At 47.9% G+C, this 17,479-nt stretch overlaps 1 protein-coding gene across 2 annotated transcripts in view; it reads left to right on the forward strand.

Moving 5' to 3' along the window:
• Positions 1-4,720: 4,720 nt before the first annotated feature.
• ARHGEF7 (Rho guanine nucleotide exchange factor (GEF) 7) overlaps positions 4,721-17,479 on the forward strand; it is a 113,997-nt gene continuing 101,238 nt past the window's right edge. The window contains exons 1-2 of one of the 2 annotated variants that reach the window (XM_011989795.1): positions 4,721-4,883; positions 16,105-16,189. Coding sequence is in view for 1 of the 2 variants with exons in the window: in XM_011989796.1 (XP_011845186.1) it covers positions 13,944-13,949; positions 16,105-16,189 (91 nt within the window). In the remaining variant the exon portion in view is untranslated. Of the gene's footprint in view, positions 4,884-13,884; positions 13,950-16,104; positions 16,190-17,479 lie in introns of those variants that run through there. The other variant, XM_011989796.1, reaches the window with a different exon arrangement.

Genomic DNA, 17,479 nt, shown 5'->3' on the forward strand with positions numbered 1-17,479 from the left:
ATGTTTGTTCGGAGGAAGCTGGGAGGGTTTTATTCACAAGAGGGGCCTTAATTCACAAGAATTGGAGACCGGGAGGGTGAGAACACTGCCGTTCTGGATCGCAGCAGTCTCGTTGGTCTTCATGGTGTCGAGCATGCTGGTGTGACGTCTCCATGTGACAGGTCCCTGTTCGCCGGAGGGTTCAGGACTCCTTGGGAAGCATTTCTGAGACCCTTTTTCTGTAGCTGATGGAGCCTCCTTGTTCTCTGGCCGCTTCCTTCCACGGGGTGCTGAGTTGTTACCGCCCCGTGTGTCATACCGTGGACCTTCAAGCTGCCTGTGGTGGTAAAAGCTTGTCTGCACAAAAGGCTTTTCTCCAGTGTGTGAGTCTGTCCGCCTTTAAGTCTTAGGAGCCCGAGAGGATGGGAAGGTCTTCCCACACCTTGTGCATCTCTGTGCTTGGCTATGAGCATGGCTGGGCCTCTTAACAAAGGTGGCATGCCCGGGAGTGGGGGGAACACGGCCTGGGTTCTGACGAATACCAGGAACTTCAGCTTTGACGGAGTTGGCTGGGCTCTGATAAACTTGGAGACTGCTCCCACCTTCCATCTCAGTGTGGCCGCTCTCAGCTCTGCCCCCGCCATCGGGAGAGTTGGACTTGATGTTTAGAAAGCAGTTTTAGGGTTCAGAGAAATTGGGCCTAGCATCTACAGGCTCATACAGATACGGTTCATGACCTCCAGTGGTTCACCTTACATGATTGTCTGACTTTGCCATGGTGCAAAAGCGATACACGTTCACTAGAAACAGTGCTTCGAGTACCCACGCAGCCGGCTTTTCAGCATTCAGTACATCACACGAGCTGTTCAACAGTGTGTTATAAATACGCGCTGTGTGAGGTGGTTTTGCCCGACTGTAAGCTAATGTGAGTGTTCTGAGCACGCTTCAGGTAGCTAGACTGAGCTGTGATGCTGTGTAGGTGAATCAAATGTATTTTCACCTTAACAATATTTTCCAGTTTACAGCGGGTTTAATAGGATGTACCCCATTGTAAGTTGAGCATCTGGATGGCCCTACAAGGTAGAAGCAAGGTGTAAATAGTCAAGAGTTACAGGAAGGCAGATTCTAGCAGTCACATTGCACGCGTGCTATGCATTGTACTCGTGCTAGCAAGTTTTGTTAAATGGCACTTATTTTGAAATACATATGCAGTGGGCATGTACTGGGAATTGGAAATTAAGTGGAGAAGGCAGACAGAGGTATAGCATTCCGTAGCATTCAGATGGGAGTATTGGCCCCTTTTTCTTTTTTTAAACAAAAATCTTCTCAGTGAAAATGTGGTTATAAGCTTATTTTTTTCTATTTCTCTCAGAAGCTGTCTGACAAATGTTTTGATTCTCTGGATGTTTTTTGATGGGGTCTACTCTCAGGTCTCATCTCCAGCATCATCTACGGCTTCATCTCTTCTAATCACTGAAACCTCCTTTGAACTTTTCATGTTGTCTGCTGAAAGTTACATTTGCATAGCATCAAATAGTGCATAAACTACATGTACATTGTCATGTTATCAATTATTATAAAGTCCTGTGGATCTTTACCTATGAACCCCATTCTAATCCATCTCTTCTCTTTCCCATTGTGGCCTCCTTATGAGGGAGGGAATTTAATATACTCGCCCTGTCTCTCACCTTCCCCACAGCCCCTCTAAATCCCAGTTTTTGCTAATTGTACCGTTTTATGACTTTCAGTTTCTTTAGTAGTCACCTTTTAACTGTATTTCTTGTATTTCTTGACTTGTCGTCTTAGACTTCTCTCCTGTGTAAAAGATGAGGAGCTCTGTAAGTCTCCACCAGGCCTTGTGGGGAGGGGTTGAGGGGGTTCACTTGCTTATGGCTGGGTGGGGGTGGGACTGCATTTTTTAACCCTCTGTGTGGTTGGGGTAGGATGGTGTTACGGTGTGACTCTGTCCGCACCCAAATCTCACCTTGAATTGTAATAATCCCCACCTGTCAAGGGTGGGACCAGGTGGAGATAATCGAATCATGGGCAGGTTTCCCCAGTGCCGTTCTCACGATTGTGAATTAGTTCTCATGAGAGCTGATGGTTTTATAAGGGGCTTCCCCTCTTGCCTGGCACTCATTCTCTCGCTTGCTGTCCTGTGAAGAGGTGTCTTCTGCCGTGACTGTAAGTTCCCTGAGGCCTCCCCAGCTGTGTGTAACTGTGAGCCAGTTAAACCTCTTTTCTTTATAAATTACCCAGCCTTGGGCATTTCTTCATAGCAGCGTGAGAACGGACTAATACAGGTGGTTATTGTGAAGGTTTTTGACCTACTAGGCTGCCCTGTCCTGGTCCTTTAGCTAGAGAGGATAGGTTTTTCCTGAGGCTTTTCATCTGCACCTGTGGGGGTTGCTGGGTTGCTGGCTTGTTTAGCACTCAGTTTGGAGCATCTGAGGCAAAAAGAAAACCCAGAGAACCCGCTGGCATGGTTCCCGGCCCTGAAACCCTCAGCCGGTCTGCCTCCTCTCTCACGTTCTGAGGCTGACGTTTGTTCTGTAGGCAGCACCCAGGTCTTTTAGCTGCACTCAGCCGTAGGGAGGGGGAGATGCATCTTCTCCATCTTTTTGGGAGTCATAGGTCAGTTCTGTTTGTGCTGTGCTGTTATTTCCTATCAAGTGTGGCCTTGATGGGTTCTTCCTGTTTGTGAATAAAAGCCCAGTTGACAGGCATCAGAGTGGAGGGGACTGTGCAGTTCTGTGTGTGGGTTACCGGCCCCGTGGGCTTCACTGTGCGGGTGGTGTGTCTGTGAGCAGGTGGGGAGAACCGGATGGAAGGCTCTAGAAGCAGCTCCACGAGCAGAGCTGAGGGAGACACTTTCTCTGCACCTGTTTCCTGTGTCACACTTCAGATAGGGGATAGTCCAGGCTGGCGTGAAGCTCCCGGGGGATTTCGCTTCTGGGTAGAATTGCCTTTGTTTTTCCCTCAGAGACTGTTGTGTGGGCCTAGTGGTGCGTCACGTTCCAGTGAGAATCCAGTGCAGACAGCAGGCTTCTTTTTAATTAGAGAGGGTCAAGTTCACCTCCGGTTAGACTCAGTGCAGGCAGCAGCTTCTCTTTAATTAGAGAGGGGTCTGGGTGCTGGGCTTCCCATCAGGAAGAAGGGGCTGTGGTGCTGAAGTCCGTCGTGTGTCCCCTTCCTGAGTTAGAAAACTGTCTTTGGTGCTCCTGGGGCTGCCCTACAAGTGCTGCTCTGAACTGTTAGGTCGTTCAGAGTCCACTTGCGTCCTGTCCCCAGGAATCTCCTCAGACCCTATTTAGACTGCTCATAGACTTTCCCTTCCTTTTTTGCACTAACCGGGTTCTTTCTCCGTTAATTTTTTAAAGCTTTTTCTTTCTGTCATTTCGGCGGCACTGGGAGGGGTGGGAGTTAGATAGGTGTTTGTAGTCGGCCATCTTGAGAAACTTCTCAGAACTGGAGGGTTGTAACTGCTTGAGTTTTGAAGTTAATGGAATGGGCGCATTGCCTTTATAACTGTACATGTTTACTGCTTCACTTACTGTTAGCCCAAGCCGGTGTCTTGCATCTGCCCAGATCCTTCTTTGTGGTACGTGCTCACTTTTGGCGACAGCCAGGCTGTTCTTTGCAGGCGTGTGCTCCTAGCAGTCGAAGACAGAAGTCTGGGGGCCTGTGTAGGCTGTATGGGCTGCTGTGTGTGTGTGCCGTGAGTTGTGTCTGAGACCACCCCTGCTCCCCTGAGTGCTGCCTGATCTGCCTGCATGACCACGGTGGGACACCACTGTTCCCTGGTGTCCTTTCCTGGCTGGCAGTGTGGTATTGTGGGCAGAGCCAGGCTGGTGGGCTCTGATCTTGGTTCTGCCTTTGTAACGTTTGTCACACTGTCTTTTGGGAGCTCGTTTTTGTGTGTGTGTGTGTGTATGTGTGTGTTTTCTGCCTGTAAGATAAACTGGCATGCAGTCTACACTGTGAGGTACGGGCTGTGTGCGGGCCAGCACAGCACGCTGTGGTCCTAGGCAGGGAGGTGTCCTTCCTTTCCCCTGCCTGGTGGGGCTGCCCTTCCCTGCCTCGCGTGGAGGTTGCTCCTGGCCTGCAGAAGGCAGAGAGCATCTTGGCAGGATGAGCCCTGCCTGCCTTCCCATTGCTGTGCTCCTGCCTCCCCTTCCTGGAAACTACCTAAAATACTTGGTTACTTCTTTTTTGAAGCTGTGTTCTCTGTCCTAGTGTTTGGGTGTTGATACAGTGGAATCCACAAAATTGAATAAGATTTGATTCTCATTTTAAAGTGAAATAAATCATTTGGGTGCATGTTGGGTGAAAGTGCCGTAATTGATAGCATTCATCATCAGACTTTAATTTTATCCCTGGGGTGTAGGAGTAGGTGGGATTAAGTACAAAATCTACAGAAGCAGGGAAGGCGAAAACGTACTGCTGGATTTCTGTTTTTCACATGTCCCCAGCAATATGGACCATTTGCATTAAACTTTTAATAGCAACACTTATTTAAGATTCATTTTTTACTCTTGCTCTGAAATCACAAATTCCATTTGACAGTGATAGGACAAAATTATAGTTTTAAACTCTGCAAACCACACTCCAGAGCTGTGCCAAAAATAACAATTTCTTGTGTCAAGAATAACTTCCTCATCAAGTCACTGGAGGAGGCGAGCTGACTGGTGGCGATGCAGACCGCTAAAGCTTCAGTGAGCCCAGAAAGCGTGCGCTCCACATTGCAGAGACCTCTCTGTCAGTATTGAGATGGTGGAAAGTGAGGAGAAGCAAAAAGATGACTACTTCTTTCCCCATTCCCTGGTCTGGTTTTTTTGGGGTCTACGTAGAGGTGCATCAGCCTGCGCTACCATGGAGGCAGGAGGCATTCTTTCTGCTCTCGCGTCAGTACTGACGGGGTTGAAGAAGGTTGCTGTGCTTGTTGGTGAGGGTATTGCGAGGGTGGTGTGAAAGCAGTTGGGCTGGAGTAGAGCTGGTCACAGTGTGTCCTTTTGCCTGGGATTCCCTTTGTTTACATTTGTGTGGCCCTAGTGCTACAGTGATGTCACTTAGCTCTGGGGGACGGTCTGAAATTTTGTGCTCTAAATTATTAATACATGTTTATGTGTGGGTTTGCTAGAATGCTGTGTCCATTATTGTTGGCTCCTTGCACAGCTCTCCTTGTTCTGCCTCACTGGCTGTGAAATTGGCTCATGTTGTGGACTCTGGGTCCAGCGAGATGCATCTGAGGTGTTGACCTGGTGGTGTGGGCCTGGGGCTGCCAGTGGTCCCGTTGCCTGATGAGGGAGACCATTCCTGAAACTGTAGCACACACTCAGGAGAGTAGGAAAGGTGGAGAAAGCCTCCTGGTTCTGAGCTTGTGGCTCTTGCTATCCTTGACTTGTTTGTTGTGCGAACCTTTTTTTGTTTAAGCCAATTTAAGTTGGGTTTACTTACTCGTAGTGGAAAGGTTTTGACACAGGATCTTTATTATATGAAGTGTTTTCATAATGTACGTTGTGTTATAAATTATGACGCATCACACAATCTTGTGATGTAGCTTGCTTTGCCATTTTTATTATGTGGAAGATATTCCTGAATTTCTACACTTCCTATGAATTTGGAGGCAGGGTGAGGCAAAGTCACTAGTATCAGGGTATCAGGGGAACCTTTCAAATCTCAAACATTGAAGTGTTCTTCTGTGACCTGTTTCTTCGTCAAGTTGTGTCTGCTCTGCAGAGTGGCTGTGACAGCTGACATCCAGTGTGAAGGTGTGGTCACTCGGCTGGAAGAGAAAAACCTAGCACCCTGAGAGTGGGTGGATCTGCTGGTGATTTTTCAAGCAATGTCTTCCCGTTTTTGGACGCTCCTCCCTTCTGTAGGTGGAGCCTTGTTCGCTTTTCATTGAGTACAGGTGGGGCTGATGACTCATTTCTAATGAACAGAGCACGGCCTGCCTGACTGCTGAGGCTAGCTTATAGGATTCCTGAAGCTGCAGGCCCTGGTTTCCTTTCTGCGTGTGCCCTGGGGTCACTCACTCTGTGGAGTCCGTTGTCCGTGCTCTGAGGACTCAGGAACTGAGGGCTCCTGCTCACAGCCATGCCGTGGAGCTGTCTTGGTAGCACCTCCTCAGTCCCGGCAAGGCCTCAAGGCTGCCAGAATCCTGCAGCTCCAGCTGACACCTCAACGACCTCCCGTGAGACCCAGAGCCACATTCACCCGGCTAAGCTGCCCTGAACACTGACACGCAGAAACTGAGATAACAGATGCCTGTCGTTTGGGCCACTGAGTTTCAGAGTGAGCTGCCTGTAGAAATGGATGAGCAGCATCTGTGCACGGAGGTGAAGGGTGGAGCCAAGCGCATGTCTGTCAGACTCCGCTGCCATCCATCCTTTCCCTGCCTGCCTTCCTCCTACGTGGTGCTGGATCAGCCGAGAGGATCAGCAGCCGAGAGGCTTCTGTGAAAGAATGTGCTCCTTCAGGGCCGACTTGAATTTGTGTCTTTTTTTCCTTGGAGATTTCTGTAAAACAGCAGCCGTTAGCAGTTATGTGATTACTACGTTTAGAATTTGGGAAGAAAGGGAAAACCTTGTTTGCCATGAAATAAGTACTCTGTTGATAAGTATTCCTTATTTTGAATAATGGAGAATTCTCTGTGTCTTAGCCAGTGAAGAGTTATTCACTTTTATGTTGTGTTAAAATGATAAAAGTGACTCCAGTGACCTGACTGCTTCACTTAATGAGTTTTGTTTTTGTTTTTGCAAGATGCATTTCCTCTCTTTCAGGAATAAGTTCTGTTGGGGAAAATACGGAATATGGACATGTTGCCACCTCCTGCTAGATGATGGCGTGTTAATAAACAGTTTCTACATCTCAGCATTTTACAGCCCCCACAGGTTTATTATGTCGTATGTGTTAGCTGCAGATAAGGTGTTGCTCTGCTCGAAGCGTCTCCTTTCGTCAGCATCCAGGCTGAGAGAATAGCTCCATTTTGAGCCTTGCCATTCTCATTTAAGGGAAAAGGATGGGAGGTTGGCTGGAACCCCTGCAGGCTCCCAAGCCTTCTGCTTAGAACCAGTGTGCGTCCTTTCTGCTCAGAGCTGGTGTCTGCCTCTTCTGTCATATTGTGTCCGGAATTGGTTCCTTCTGGTGGGTTCTTGGTCTCGCTGACTTCAAGAATGAAGCCGTGGACCCTCGTGGTGAATGTTACAGTTCTTAAAGATGGTGTTTCTGGAGTTTGTTCCTTCAGATGTTCAGACGTGTCCGGAGTTTCTTCCTTCTGGTGGGTTCGTGGTCTCGCTGACTTCAGGAGTGAAGGAAGCTGCAGACCTTCATGGTGAGTGTCACCGCTCTTAAAGGTGGCGCATCCGGAGTTGTTTGTTCCTCTGGGTGGGTTCGTGGTCTTGCTGACCTCAGGAGTGAAGCCGCAGACCCTCGCGGTGAGTGTTAAAGCTCATAAAGGTAGTGGGTACCCAAAGAGTGAGCAGCAGCAAGATTTGTTGTGAAGAGCGAAAGAACAAAGCTTCCACAGCGTGGAAGGGACCTGAGCGGGTTGCTGCTGCTGGCTCAGGTGGCCAGCTTTTATTCCCTTATTTGGCCCCACCCATGTCCTTCTGATTGTTCCATTTTCCAGAGTGCTGATTGGCGCGTTTTTACAGAGTGCTGATTGTTGCTTTTATAAACCTTTAGCTAGATACAGAGCACTGATTGGTGTGTTTTTACAGAGTGCTGATTAGTGTGTTTGTAAATCTTTAGCTAGACACAGAGTGCTGATTGGTGCGTTTACAATCCTTTAGCTAGACAGAAAAGTTCTCCAAGTCCCCACCTGACCCAGAAGCCCAGCCGGCTTCACCTCTCAATATCTCACTGGCCAGAGAAAGTCGTGTGGCCAGGCCTGCCCCTGCCTGTAGGAAGCTGATGGATATCACTGGACCCAATGCAGACTCTTCCTTGAAGGGCAGGGGGAGTGAATGAAAGCAGCCGTACTGTCTGCTGCAGTGAGCCCGGATTAGAGAGGTGGAGGAAGTTGGAACATAGTGTACTGAATGTGAAAATTCTAGGTTGGGTCGATATCAGCTCTTAGAACTTGTGCCTGTTGAAGCCTTCTTATTTTACAATAATACTCTTTTTGATTGAAGCTATCCTGGAAACCACTGTGGGTATTTCTGCTAATAGTCGTCCTCTGGTCAGAGGTTTTCATATTTGGGAGCAGGGGTGACTATAAGCTCCCTGATGTCGCCTGTGCATACACGTAGGGTCACCCTAAGGGCCTTAGCCTGCCAGATGGATGCTGGTGACCAGCCGAGCCCCATCTTCCTCATGTCCAAATGAGTCCTCCTTTTGTCAGGTGTTAGTTCAGGAACTAAACTTAATAATAAATGTGGCTGCTTTGGTGTAATCATAAAATGAGGAATATGCCAAAATCAAATTCCTTTGGAGGCATGCCAAAAATTAAGGCTGGAAGTTGAGTCTGGGCCAGATTGTAGAGCCTTTGATGACTGGTTCCAGCACCTTTGGCTTCAGTTTCTTCTGTGGGGTTAGGAGTCAGAGAGCTGGGTGCCCAGGAACAATCAGCCTGGGCCTAGAGACTGGACAGCAGTGGGGAAGGGACACCAGACAGCGACCTCTTGATACGCCTGTTACAGATGGTGGCCTCAGGTCCACATTTGCATGGGCTCACCCCTCTTCCTTTTTTCTGCTCCAAAGTCTGTACCTCCATTGGGAGCACACACAGTTATCACCCTCTCTGAGAAGCCCTTTCTGACTCACGTTACAGGTGCTTGCTTTCTGCCACCATGGACTACTCGATGACTCCCCCTCCTCTTCCTCAACACCCAGGGCGACTTTTCCCTACCGTCTTTCTGTGTCTGGGGACATCACCTCTCTCGGCCCCTAGGTGGGCGGGATCCTGACCAGCCCTGGGCAGCGGCCTCTCTGGGGAGAGCCCAGTGCCCTCCCTGCTGCGTCCTTCATCTTCTTCCTGGTCATCTCCAAGCCGAGCCTCCTTTCTCTGGAACCTCGTGTGGGAGATGCAGTTCCGGGACAGAGGAGTGAATACCCACTCGCCTTAACTCATTTTTTTTTTCTCTTGTTGTCCTGTAGCCAGCTGCTGAATTCCTCACTGCGCATCTTCACCCTTCTCTTGTTTTCTGTTCAGCCAGCTCTCTTGACCCTGGTCCTTCTTGCTCGAAATCATGTCTTTTTTTTTTTTTTTAAACAATACACTGTGTCAGAGGAATCCTTGAGTTTTACAACTGGAAGTGACTTTAGAGGTTAGCTGATTCAGCTTCTCTCCCTTCCCAGGTGAGGAACGGGACAGCCACAGCTGTGTGGAGACTTGTCCACTCTGCAGCTGCCAGCTGTTTAGGGATGGATGCCCCCTCTTGGGTACTGAGTGGCCACATCCATGTTTGTCTGGGATGGTCTTGCTTTGTGTCCCTGTTCCCAGGTGAATTTCTGACAATGTTCCCTTTTTCTCTCAGCAGAGATCTGGACGGCTGGTGAACTGCATGAGTGTCCTGCGTGGACTGCCGTCGTCCTGTGGCTTTAGACCTTCTGGTGTCTTCTGTGCCGTCCTTGTGTTAAAACCCCCCCTTTTTTTTCCCGTCAAGTTTGTTGTCAAATTGTATCTCATGTAAGATGATAGCCAAGACCTGCTAGTGTTATTAAAAACAAAAACCATTCCAAGTGAAAACAGCTAAGTCTTCATTAGTATCTCTTGGTATTGGCTGAGTTATCGATGCATTCTTTTGTCTGTGAAGATAATTTTAACCCTCTCTATGGATTATGTAATTCTAGGTTTTTCCCTAAACTGAGGAACAGGATGTATATGCTTGTGAGAAAAACTGGTTTGAGAGTTCCTCATGGGTGTTGAGTGTTACAGTCACTCAGGACATTGTTACTAGTGGACTGCCTGTGCCCTGCCTTGAATTTAGCGATGCTTTAAAAGAAAAATTGCTGTGATACTTTAGGAAGATTATAGCAGTCCTTTCTTTGATTCAAGGGGAATGGCATACTGTTGATCAAAGTTCATTCCCACAGGTTGCAGGCCTAAGGGCACTCCATTTTCAGTCTGTAGAAGTGGAGGGAGTCTGGAGGATCCCACAGTGGGTGCCCGGGACCTAGACGAGAACTGTGTGTGGGTGGCCTGTGTGCTGCTGCCTCCACAGTGCACCCGAGTCAGAGTGCACCTGGGGGGGCCTGCTGCAGACCTGGTGGCCAAGGTACCCCTTCCACATGGGAGAGGCAGGACCCCCTGCTCTGAGTCTGAGACTTACATTTCTTTCCCTCCAGTTGCTGGTAGGCCCAGTCTACGCAGCCAGGGTCTTCGGAGGAAGGGTGTTGGTGGTGTGTTGGGTCAGCACCCCTTCCTGCTGCTCTGAGGTCTGTGTGGTTTCTGTCTGCCCTGCATGAGCCCCCTTGGCCAGGCCTGCTGTCGAGGCTCATGTTCCTGACACTCCCCTTCATGGGCAGTGCTGTTTGATTTTGCGATTATGCATTGTCCATACTCTATTAAAAATGGCCTTAAGCTGGTCATGATTACCACTAGAGGTTATAGTATGAAATGGTGCTAGGCTGTTCATTGTTGTGTAGACAGTGTGGGGAGTGACAGTTCTGCATCCGTGGCCTGAGAATTCAGGGGAGGGAGAGGCAGGACAGTCAGGGTGCTAGCACAGCTCCCCGGAATCCCGAGCGAGCCCCCAGAGCAGGCCGGGGAGACTGTCCTCTTTCGTGTTGGTGTCTGTAATCCTGCTGTGAGTCTTGGGGTAGTGAGGACAGTTCGGGCTCCCGTGACTGAAGGGTGAAGTCGGTCATTCAGTGTGTGCTAGGGCAAGAGTTTGTAGTAGAAGCAACTGCTTCAAGACTGTGGCTTCTGGATGGAGTCAGGTGATCTCCCAGGGGTGTGAGCTGGAGATGTGTGGAAGGATGGCGCCTGTTTGACATTGAAAGCTGTAGAGCTGTAGAAGTCATCCCGTGTGCTGTGTTTGCAGTGCATGGGTGTGCAGACATGTGGCCCATATTCTTGCACAGTGGAACTGGGAGGTGTGTGGGTTCAGGAAAGAGCACTGGATTAGGAATGAGGAGTCTCCTGGGACCGTGGATGAGCTACTGCACCACTGTGGCCTTGGCTCATCCGTGCCTGATCCCTGTCTGCAGAGGGGGCTGCCATGGTGTTGGAGCCATCTTTTTGTCTGAGAAATGTCAGTAGCTGGAAGAAAAGCCTTAGCAGCTTCTGTTGCTTCCTCCCTTGCCTGGAACACCCCCCCCTCACCTGGCCACATCCTGTGTCCCTTTCCAGACTTGACTGCTCCTCACCCTGCACTGCCTCTGCCCTGCGGCCCCATTCGCTCTCTGCATTCCCACTGAGCTGGAAGACCACAGCCTCCTACGTCTGCTTTCTAGCCTGAAAGTCCAACTTTTTCAAAAAACTTATTTTGTGTTTTTGAATATGCTGACATATTTTAACCTGGGTGATATTAATCATGAAGTTCTGCCCCTAAATCTTTCAAAATGACCTTTCCAAAAATAACTCCATGTTCCCACATGGCCAAAATTGTAATGTCTGTCATACATGACAAGGTTAGTAATGATGTCTCAACACCATCTGATACGTAGTCTGTGTTTACGTTTCCCCAGGTGCTCCCAAGTACACTTTGTCGATGGTTTATCCGAAACGGTCCAGTGCAGGGCCCCTCATGGCATGTGGAGTCTCTTAATCCAGAACAGTCTTGTTTTCCGTGGCCCAGAATTGTGCACAGACTTAATGTCTGGCTTTTATAGCTGCCCAGGAACTGCTTGTTCAGTGAAGGCACAGAAAAGACAATGGGGATGAGACATTGAAGACATTTTTTTCTTCTTTGGTTCGGGGGGATTTCCCTCAGTCTTAAATATTAATGATGTTCGGCGTTCAATTAAAAAACTATGCCCTTGGTCCTCCTCCATGCCGTTGTCTTCTGGACGTACAACTTGATCCCCAGGCTTGTCGGCCCCTTCCAGTGTCTCCCCAGTGTCTGTCGAAATCCCCCTCATCCCGCTTGTCCCTGTGGCTGAGGTTCTCCGACCTACGATTGCAGAAATCCTCCTCAGATAGTTTCTCTGTGTCTCACTATTTTCTTCTATGGTCTGTATAGTTTAGTACCTTGTAGCCGTTCTATTTTATGTCCAAATTGCTTTATATATGGCCTGTGTATTTCATAGAAGGCAAGATAATTTTCCTAAACAGTGCCAGCTACAATTCAGCTTCCTAAGAAGCGATTTCTGCAAAGCATTGCAAGAGAAATGAGGTCCAACAAGCATACTCTGCGAGAATAGAGTTGAGGAAGTCGTTGTACTTGGGGGCTTCATTTTTATCTCTAAATGAGAGGATTGACCTGTAAGTCATGTAGATGATTCTTCTCTCTGTTTGGTGGGCTTTTTCTTGTGGTTATTTTGAATTTTTTAAAAGTGAGAGTTTTCCTTGGCAGAATGGAGTTATCTATAGGTCTGTTTTGATAAGCGAGATTTGGTGTGCCCTTTTCTTTTTGAAGGCGTGGGGCATTCCAGTTGCTGCTTCCTGTCCTCAAGCGTGTTCCCCTTTCCCTGGTGAAGATGAGCAGTCTGAGGCCTGAGGGGCCCAGTGCAGGGCTGTAGCAAGCAGGTGGTCAGGGAGGCTCTGCTCCATAGACCCAGCCCTCTTCCTTCTTCCAGTGCTGCTGCCTCCTTCCCACAACGTGCTGCCTTGTGTTGTGCCATTTAGTGTTAGACCGTGGGAACTCCCCTCCGCACTCCCCTTTTAAGAAGGTATTTTTCTATCCTTGTTTGAATACTCTGGGCTTCTTTTATCCCTGATTTGGTATTGTATTTCATTATGTAATTTCTGTTGAGAGTAAAATGTCAAAAATAAACTAAGTAATTTTAATGTTAATTTTCTGGTGGAAAACTGGTAGGATGATTTCATTTTGGGAATATGGGGTCATTCTACTGCACATTTAATTCACTTAAATGTAAAAGTAAGTGTGCGTGTTTGAAATAGGTTTTTCGAAATGGATAGATCCTAACGCGTATTTTGGGGCGAAGTGTGTGTCTGTGCAGCCACCCTCTTCCCCAGCATGGTGCCTGTGCCGGCGTCGAGCCTGCTGCTGGGCGGGATTCCTAATGACCCTCCTTACCTCACCGCGAACGCCTCTCACCCTGGGCTGTGTGTTGGAGTCACTTGAAGAGGGTTGGCATTTTGATTTTGAGTCTCTCCAGAACACTGCTGGAGTATCCTGCCCTCTCACAGCCCCCCAGGAGGCCTTAGCATGCAGCTCCTGCTGAGAATTGCAGCTCCTGCGGCTGAGGCTTCCAAAAGGAGGCCTGGAGACAATGGAATATGGTTTGTACTTCCTTCCATCCTGCTGCTCCTTGCCTTGCCAAGAGCGGAAATACTGCTAAAGCACCCAGCAAGTCGTGGTGGGGAATGAATGAATCCTGTCTAAGACACTTGCCTTAATAACCCTAGGGGAACAGTTTAGTATGTTAAATGTCATGGTAATTCTTACATACACACTGATTTACTTTTTGCAGAGCTATTTCTACAAAAGTTCTGAGACTTCCCTGTTATTCCCATAGTACAAAATTTCTCTGTACTCAGATTTTTCTGTTTCTGTTTTTTGTTGAATAGATTTCTATTTCAGGAAATAGTCTGTTATCTTTCTCCAGAGAAGCACTTCAATCGAAACATTCTATTGGCTGAGAATGTGCATTTTCCCCCTCTCAGGGGTAAGGATTTGCCTCATCTCATTGTCTAGCTTCCTGTTGAGAAGTGTGGTGTGTGTATTCACTTAAGCGCTGATGTCATATTGAAGCCCATTGGTGGGCAATTTCAGCCAATCAGATGCTTCCTGGTATCCAAGTAAGAAAGATATATAGTTCTGGAATAACAGGAAACTTCACGTTTTTCACATCCTGTTATTCTGGGTTTTGTGACTTGCTGCCTTGCCACTATGAAGGTTAGTAGAAATTTATGTATGTATTTCTTTTTGCAGTATACCATGACTTGAATTTTCCGAGCTCTAAGATTACATCTGTGGAGCTGAAAGACATTCAGATCTCCTATTTAAACATTTTATGATGAAGAGAAATTTTATGTTTTGCATATAAGGAAGCTGAGGCCTAAAATGTAATTCCTTTTTAAAAATGCAGCTTAACCTGTATTTGTTATAGATGGTTACGTCAGCCTAATGCTGCTCTCATTGGAGTTGGGATTTCTACCTAAGTAATATCACAACAAATGTATTCTGTACTAAAGATGATTCTAAAGACTGTTCTAAGGACTGTTTTTTAAAGGAAGGATTTAGCTTCATGAAATCAGTTATATTTTGTGCTTTATTAGAAATGGCATCTGTAAGCACATAGAATGCTTAAATGTGTTCACAGCTTTCCTTTTACGTTTTGTGGTTCCTTTCGATATTTCCTTGTGAACTTCAAGAAAGTGACCTCTGGTTTTCAGCTCCTTTCTTGACTCTCTTAGTGATTTGCTGGCTTTTTCTCTTGAGGTAGTTTTTCCAAGTCTGGTTTTTCTTATGTTTAAACATCTCATGACTATTTTTACTTATTTGAAAAATTATAGACAGAAGGCCTTTAGCTGAAGATGAATTTTGAATAATACAGCAGGACTTTTTCACATTTGGTGTCACTTTTCTTAGCTTCTCTTGACGTGAGCTTCATTACAGCAGCATGCAGCGCCTGCAGGGTGGGTGGCTGTTTGGATGCTGGTGCACGTCTCCATTCGGATGCCTTCTCACTGTGCACCAGCCTCTGCTGGGTGTTGGGAGATGTACAATCTGCCACTGCAGCTTTTTTAGTCTAGGAAGGCCTGTAGACATCCACCATCAAATTATCATGACACATGTTCTGGGGGAGCCTGGCTGGGGACCTGACCGGGCGTGGTGGGGGCAGCAGGGCTGTCAAGGCAGGGCTCTGCCAGGAAGCAAGATGAATAAGGATTAGCCAGGAAAGGGAGGGGACCGAAGGCAGGAAGAGGAGAAGTGGGGCTTCTGGCAGGGTCTGCTAGAGGTATGGGGAGAGGGCAGGACTGACAGGAGGGGAAGATAGCCCTGGAGAGAAGGTGGGGCCCTTGTCCACTGATGCTCATTTCCGGTAACCTCAGAACATAGGGCAACAGGATACACGTTTTGCTATTTAAATACATCTTTCTGTTATTTGCACCTCTGAAAGAAATTGTTTCTTAATTTTTCTGGAATACAGTTATGGATGATTTGACTCTTAAATTTATTTTTGCTTGAGGTTATTTGGTGACCAGAAGCCATATGTAGTCTTTGAGCAGTATCTGAGAGCTGTGTTTGTTTGACACGGCTGTGTGTGTGCACACGCGTTCTAGACTCTAGTTGCCGTCTACCTAGGCAAACCAGCGTACTTTATCTTTCCAAGCTCCAAGATGAGTGGTGGGAAGTGCCTGCCAGTGGCAATGTGACCAGCTCCATCATGGTCCCAGGGCTCCAGATAGCCCTGGATTGGAGGGGATGCGGTTGTGGGCTTGCCTGGTGCTGGCCTCAGAGCTCTGAGGGTGGTGGTGTTCTCTTGTCCCTACCCCTTTCCTGTCTGGGATCTGCTGCTTCTGTCTTTCCTCCTTTTCCCTCATCTCCACTCTGCTCTCTGATGTCTGCATTTTCTTTCGCTGCTGTTAGCTTTGGAATTGGCTGTCATTTTCCCTCTTCTGTGTCTAGGAAAGAACATCTGTAGCACGCCTTGCCTGGGGCCTCTGTGTTAATCTAAGGAGAGGAGGATTGAGCAAGCACCTCTGCTTACTTGCTGAATGCCAGCAGCCTGCTGCCTCTCCCGCCGCGCCCCGGCCCCCACTGGCCCTGTGAATGAGCTCACACTCCAGCGTGTAAAGAGGGGCAGGGGCGGGTGCTGGGTAGGGAATTGGCCTAATGCCGAGGGGGGACCCTGCGCCTAAGTAAGAGGATTCTGATTGAATTCTTACCCCAGGACTGAGACTGAGCGTGCTGGTCTCCCTGTCGCAGGTTGTGTGGTCTCCTTAGGATTTCAGGCTCAGCATCGTCACGTTGCTGGGAGAACATAGTTCATCCTGCACCCAACGTAAGACTCTACTAATTTTGCTTGTTTAATTTTTCCTTTCAGACGTTTGATGCAAATGATTTGTATCAGGGGCAGAATTTTAACAAGGTCCTCAGTTCCTTAGTGACTCTAAATAAAGTAACAGCAGGTAAGACTCTTTTTTTATTGAACTCGAGGGGGTGGGAAGACATACGGGCTGACACCTTTGGTTTTCTGGTTTTACCAAGGCCAGGGGAGCGTTACTGAATTTAAAAAATAAGCTTTTGTTGCATTACATTTTGATTGTTCCTTTTGCTGTGATATTTTATTTTCCTTGTTAGAACAGAATCTTCTTTAAATGTTCTGGTATGCATCAGGTGTTTTCCTTTTTGTGGATGGAGAGATTTCTCACCTGAAGGTATAGCAGGAGAAAAGTGTCTAGTTCTAATGGGAAGGCTCATGGGCTGTCTTGGAGCTAGAAGCACCTTTCTCTGAGTTTTTATTGAGTGTATGCTGATTAAAATTTGTATCTAGTGAGCAGAAGTTTTGAGCTGTGACCATGATAAGAGAGTGGCTCGTGGATTGGCCTGTAAAGTCCACACCACCTGTCCAGGGCTCCTGAGGGCTATGGCACCCAGGTACATGGTGTGTGTGGTCCTAGCCCCTGTTAGTACTGAAGTGGAGAGGAGGTTTTGGGGACATGGTGTGCCCCTCTCATGGGCCACAGCGGAGACAGGAGTCGTTCAGACAGGGTCCTCTGAGGGAAGGTGCATGTTGTCCATGATGCCAAGGTCCCCGGAGGAAATGCTCCATGAGCCCCGAGGAGCTCTTTCTTGGATCCCTGTGTGGCTCAAAAGGAAGGAACTTTTTAGTTGCTTTTTTGTTTAATTAGAGTAACTTTTTTTTTTTTTTTAACTTAACCTTCACGGATGTTAAATATCAGATTTGTGGGGGAAAGTGACATGTCCTTTTCAAACAGAAACCTCTTGAGTTTATTTTGTCAGGGTCACTTCCCAGTTTGCTCTGGCCCTTCGGAGGGGGTGTATCTGCCTCGCTGCCCACCGAGGAGAGACTGGGGTTACGAACGCTTTGGGGCTGCAGTTCCTGTCTCTGGGAGGCTTCATTGGTGGTGCAGGGACTGTCCTTGGTGCTGCTCCCAGCACATGTGTGCTCTGACTGTTGTCTGGAAGCTGCTGCTGCTGCTGGTGCCCTGGCGGGAGGCACTGGCCCCCATCCCTGGGAGCAGGGGTAGACCCCAGGCAGAGGTGTGGCTGTGGCTGCGTGTTCACAGCTTGACTTCTGAGGTTTAAAGGGCTGTTCAGATGAAAGCATCTAGGAAACACAAATTTACATGGCAGGATTATGAAGATGGATATAACTAATGAAAATTGTCACATTATTTAATGCCTTCTCTGTCTCTACAGTCTAAAAATGATTCTTTAATATGAACAAACGATAC

The sequence above is a fragment of the Mandrillus leucophaeus genome, unplaced genomic scaffold (genome assembly GCF_000951045.1).
Source record: "Mandrillus leucophaeus isolate KB7577 unplaced genomic scaffold, Mleu.le_1.0 Scaffold363, whole genome shotgun sequence".
Taxonomy (NCBI): domain Eukaryota; kingdom Metazoa; phylum Chordata; class Mammalia; order Primates; family Cercopithecidae; genus Mandrillus; species Mandrillus leucophaeus.